Source organism: Haplochromis burtoni, unplaced genomic scaffold (genome assembly GCF_018398535.1).
Source record: "Haplochromis burtoni strain Fernald_Lab_line unplaced genomic scaffold, NCSU_Asbu1 Contig_438, whole genome shotgun sequence".
Lineage (NCBI taxonomy): Eukaryota > Metazoa > Chordata > Actinopteri > Cichliformes > Cichlidae > Haplochromis > Haplochromis burtoni.
In genome coordinates, this window is record NW_024582799.1 from 175,486 (window position 1) to 181,277 (window position 5,792).

Here is a 5,792-nt window from a genome sequence, read left to right on the forward strand (position 1 = left end):
ACTGTAGGTCCTTTTTCTCTGGAGATTGTGGGGGGCGGGGCGTTGGCAGCCACGTCTCCCCTCTGCTGTTATGGGCTTTAATCCCAAAATGCCTCCTCTTCCCCGGGACCAGTTTCAGCACGTCTGTCATGGCAGCAGTGTAAATGTTTCATACGTGGGCTCAGTGCAAATACTGCATAGGATGGTGTTTGAACTTGTTTGTCACCTCAGGAGAAGAATTGAATGGGCTCGTTTAAGAGCTCCCAGGATCTTCTGTGGCACGTAGCAGGCTGCATGCATGGTGAAAACACTGTGTCAACATAGGATTCACAAGTGGTCAGAAAGTCGGTTTATGTGGCCCAAAATGCAAAACTCTGTTTATATTCTTTAAAACACTTAATGTGGTAGTTTGCTCTATGCATGAAACAGAAGTGAAGGCAGTACCACACAACCGTGTGACAGTTTCACAACAACGTGCAACATTTTGCTGGCGACATTACCGGTGTTTACAGTGCTACAGTATCGCTCTGAGCTGGATCCTGAGCTGATTCAGAACTTCTCACTTATCTGCTTTCATAGACTGGGCAACAAAGCGTCTTGGGAAAGTAGAGGACTGCCAGCTTGTTGTTCCACGTCCATCAGTCTGACAGCAGGGCTCCAGTAGCAGCTCATGAGCATTTGTTAATGGGACTTCTAGTGTGTCGCGCTGGTCACCTGCTCACTTTCAAGATTAAGAGAAAAAAGATTCAAGCAAAATAAATCTTTCTTTTCTTTCACAGCCCAAAGTTGTTGTTTATGTATCTGATTCAAGAGCCTTAAATTACTTTGTGAGTGGAGCTGAAGTACGACTGATGTACCAGCACTAACCCTTCTGATGCTGTTGTGTGTTCAGACTACCAACGAGGCCGTGTTTGCTGTAGAGTTTAACCCTCGGGACAGCACCAACATCATCACCTGTGGCAAATCCCACGTCTACTTTTGGACGCTGAGTGGAGGACAGCTCACGAAAAAGCAAGGCATCTTTGGAGTAAGATTAACTTCAGTCGTGTTCGTCCTGACTGACATTTCTGTCTTTTTAAACTCAGTTAACGTGCGCTAGTGCAAGGAAGCAGTGGAAAATGGAGTTAGCAGCATCTTTCTGTAGAGGCCAAAAGAGGAAGAAGCTCAGCAAAAAGAACTGAAAATTCAACATGTCCAAAAAAATGGGTGGAAACATGTAAACGATCAGTTATTAGCACAGTTAATATAAAAGATCAAATAATTGTTTATTATTTTCAGAAATACAAGAAGCCCAAGTTCATCCAGTGCTTTGTGTTCAGCCTGACTGGAGATGTTCTCACCGGAGACTCTGAGGGGAACATCATGACTTGGGGAAAATCTGCTGCAGATATCAAAACTCTCGGGAAAGGAGCCAAAGGTTGGTGCTGTGTGTCAGTTCAAAGCCTAGAGAATAAAATGTCAGTATAAATATCATCTCTGTGGAGACACGTCGCTCTCACATGTGCTGGCAACAAACGAGATTTCAAATAAAATAAATAGAAACTTGGCAGAAAGATGAAGAAGTGATGATCCAGTGGGCGGTTTTACACACCTGAGTGACTCCAGGAGCTGTATTGTCAGGGATAATTGGTTTGGTCTCCCAAGCCAAATCAGTCACAGGTGAAGCTTTTATTTATACTGCACATTTAAAACTACAAAGTTCACCAAAGTGCTGCACATCAAACGTAGGGTCTATATGCTTCAGCGAAAAGGAAAGTTTGAAGCCTAATCTTGAAAGTAGAGATAGTGTCTGTCTGCTGAATCCAAACTGGAAGCTGGTTCCACAGAAGAGGGAAATATCCTCGGACACGTGTGATCTGAAGCGCCGCGCCTCTCATCCCCACACAGTGCTCGGGGTGACAAATAAGAATACTGTGATCGACTGTGTCAGAGGCTGCTGTAAGATCAAAAAGCATTAAAATAATAGAATCCCCAGAGTCAGTAGATATTAAAATATTATTTAAAACTCCCTAAAGATTCTGTTCTGTGAAATGCTTTGAAACCAGACTGGAGCACTTGGTGCTGAAGAAAAACCCCTTATACTGAATCTCTGAAATAAAAAGGGTTTAAAGATAGTTGGAGTTTTGTTTGAACATGTAAATGTGGTGTTTGGAAATTGTTCCTAGTTTTGGCGAGTAAGGGGTGACAAGTTGAGATGTTGGCTTACATCTGGAATCGTGTGACTGAAATGATGTGCTAGCTGATCAGAAGCTTTAAGAACTCAGAGATTTAAATAAAGTATAGCGGTGTGAAAAGTGCCTCTTTCCTGATTTCCTATATTTTTGTATGATTGTGTCACTTAAATGTTTCAGATAATCAAACGAATGTAAATATTAGTCAAAGATAACACAAGTCAACACAAAGTGCAGTTTATAAATGAAGCTGTTTTTATCAGGTAGAAAAAACCTAACTGACCCTGTGTGAACAGAGATTGCACCCCTCCTTTTATAACTTAAGAGTATAATGTTCGGAAAGCAAAGTTCAGTCTCTCTAGCCACACATCAGCCTGATTCCAGCTGTTCACAACCAAGAAATCAGTTAAATAGGACCTGCCAAACAAAATCCAGACATCACGCTGCGATCCACATTCAGGAACAAATGAAAAACAAAGGAATTGAGATCTCTGTCTGGAAAAGTTATAAATACTGTCGACCATAATATCCTATTAGAGCGATTAGAACATGCTGTAGGTATTACAGGTACTGCGCTGCAGTGGTTTGTATCATATCTATCTGATAGACTCCAATATGTGCATGTAAATGGAGAGTCCTCTTCACACACTGAGGTTAATTATGGAGTTCCACAGGGTTCAGTGCTAGGACCAATTCTGTTTACATTATACATGCTTCCCTTAGGCAGTCATCATTAGAAGACATAGCATACATTTTCACTGCTATGCTGATGACACCCAGCTCTATCTGTCCATGAAGCCAGATAACACACACCAATTAGTTAAACTGCAGGAATGTCTTAAAGACATAAAGACCTGGATGGCCGCTAACTTTCTGCTTCTTAATTCAGATCAAACTGAGGTTATTGTACTCGGCCCTGAAAATCTTAGAAATATGGTATCTAAGCAGATTCTTACTCTGGATGGCATTACCTTGGCCTCCAGTAACACTGTGAGGAACCTTGGAGTCATTTTTGACCAGGACATGTCCTTCAACTGCACATATTAAACAAATATGTAAGACTGCTTTCTTCCATTTGTGCAACATCTCTAAAATTAGAAATATCCTGTCTCAGAGTGACGCTGAAAAACTAGTTCATGCATTTATTACTTCCAGGCTGGACGACTGTAATTCATTATTATCAGGATGTCCAAAAAACTCCTGAAAAGCCTTCAGCTGATCAATAATGCTTGAGGAGTCTGACAGTTTTTTACAAAACTTCTGGAATGATTTTTGTAATTCCTTCTTTATACACAACAGTTCCACATCTGGGTCCTTCTTAATTTTGTCTACTCTGCTCCTCTGATTTTTCTGCTTTGGGCTAGCTTCATAATGTTTTTGTTTTGCAAAGACAAAGGTCTTCTCGATTTCCTGTGTATGCAACAAATTTATCATCCCTATCGTCCCTCATCAGAACCATAAACTGAGGGTTGTTTAAGGCGCCGTATTAAGTCTCCAGAGTGGAGACGGTTTCGTGGATCGTCTCTTATATGTATTGTACAAAAACAGGAGTGTGATCGGACAGGTCACAGGTTAATCTGTGGCGATCCCTCTGAAGCATGACCTTGTGTTGACCAGGTCCCAACAGGGGCACATCCCCCCTCCTTGCTGAGGGAGCGCCTCAATAAATGTCCCCACACTAACATGTTTCTGTCTGACGTCTCAACTCAGAGTTATAAAAAATGATTATTATGAAGAGAAAAGGAAGAAACCACGTTAATTACTCTCCATAACCATGAGAAGAATATAGCCACTCTTACCCAAATATCAGATTTGTAAAACAATCCCAGATCTTCAGGCGTCACTGTCTCTCCTGAACACCTGAAGCGGATGCCGCTCCGGCGTGACGAGGCCCTCTCTCGGTGTCTGCGTGCCGTGGGCCAAGCGGACAGCAACTGGATCACTTCATGTTCTGGGCTGCTGTAGGTTTGAGCACAGTGACAGGCAGTCACCACATCTCTTGTTGCTTCGCCTTGTATAGGCGAGTGCTGTTGTCAGAAAAAACCCGCAGGATCGGGGGTTTGAAACTTGATGCGTTCTCTCAAAGTATCTTTGCCTCCCTGTATTCGTTGCGTCTTCTGAGGACCACAGTAGGACAGTCGTGGTCCACGAAACTCTTCATAAAACACCTCCTCCCTCTGCCATGCTCTATGAAGAGCCTCATTTTTTTCTTACGATGGCTCCCAAACATCACGACAATGAAACTTCTGTTACGTTTGTCTAATATTTAAGTGTGTTTGATGATCTGAAACTTTCAAGTGTGACAAACATACAAAAAATGGGAGATCAGGAAGGGGGCAAACACTTTTCACACCAGATTTTACAGGTTAAATGAATTTTTGGTGTCGTGACTTCCCACAGAAACCTACCAGATCATGCGACAGACCAAAGCACACGAAGGCAGCGTGTTCACCCTGTGCACTCTACAGGGCGGAGGCCTGCTCAGTGGAGGAGGGAAGGACCGTAAAATAATCCGCTGGAGCGCTGATTTGGCACCTGAAAGAGAGTGTGAGGTGAACTACAGCTGTGTGTGTGTGTGTGTGTGTGTGTGTGTGTGTCAGTCACAGCTGGTGGAGAGACTCATTAAGGCATTTGTTCAGATTCCAGAAAAGTTCGGGGCGGTCCGCACTATCGCAGCCATGGACGAAGAGGAACTGTTAGTTGGTACGACTCGAAATGCCATCCTCAGAGGAACCTTCTCAGACGGCTTTGTGGCCATAGTGCAGGTAAGCTAACGACCTCGCAGGCATCAGTGCTGTCAGGTCTGTAGATGCTTGCTGAGAATTTTAGTACCAAAAGATAAAACGTGCATTTTATACTTTTGTCTGATATATGATTTATAGACAGCTTAAACATTTAATATAAGCATCTTCCAAGTCTTTCACAGACTGGATGTATTTGCTACTATCACCTGATGCACAGTTAAGCAATCGGAATAGTTAGGAAAATGACGTCATTAGAGGTTTGTCCTGCAGAGCAGCCTGTCTGCAGCACGTGTAACACAGCAGCAGGCATACGACACATAGATTGGTCAGGTGTTGGGTCACATGTAATCTCACTTGGTGCCTTTAGTATCGTTTTATTCTGAAAAGCGACCTTGGTTAGTAGTTGGTTAGTTTTAACCAAGGAGCTGCGGTGTCTAATATCAAACTAATATTGTTTGATGTCTTTTTACTTCAGCTTTGCTTGGATGGAAGCACAGATAACTCTTCTTCTTCTTTGTTTGTATTCTCAGCAGTGCTGATGAGCATCAGTTACTGACTGCCTGGGCTGAATTGTTGTGAAAAGCTGGTTAACTGAAAACTGCTGCAGCTCTGTAATGGTGTCACAGACACCACTTCACTGCAGCAAATGCAGTTTTATGACAGTCCCTGAGCTGAAGTGGCTGTTGGCCCAGGCCTTTGCTGCTGCTTTCCATGTGAAGGGTGAAGTGGAGAGACGAGCGCCTTCTGGGTTATTGAATTGGCTTATTTTGGGGCATTGGCCACAATTGCCCATAACGCTAGCAGCTGGTGCTCTTCTACCTCTCTGGCTCTTGATGTCAGGCTCCTGGGACATCGTGGTTCATCTACTTCTCCCTGCATTTAACCAGCCCTCACCTCT

General features: G+C 43.2%; 1 protein-coding gene across 1 annotated transcript in view; it reads left to right on the top strand.

The window, feature by feature from the left end:
• Positions 1–5,792, top strand: part of eml3 (EMAP like 3) — a gene marked incomplete in the record, with an annotated part of 34,589 nt that overhangs the window by 20,309 nt on the left and 8,488 nt on the right. Inside the window, 4 exon segments of the mRNA XM_042213356.1 lie at positions 872–1,006; positions 1,258–1,396; positions 4,551–4,702; positions 4,790–4,915. Coding sequence (XP_042069290.1) covers positions 872–1,006; positions 1,258–1,396; positions 4,551–4,702; positions 4,790–4,915 — 552 coding nt within the window.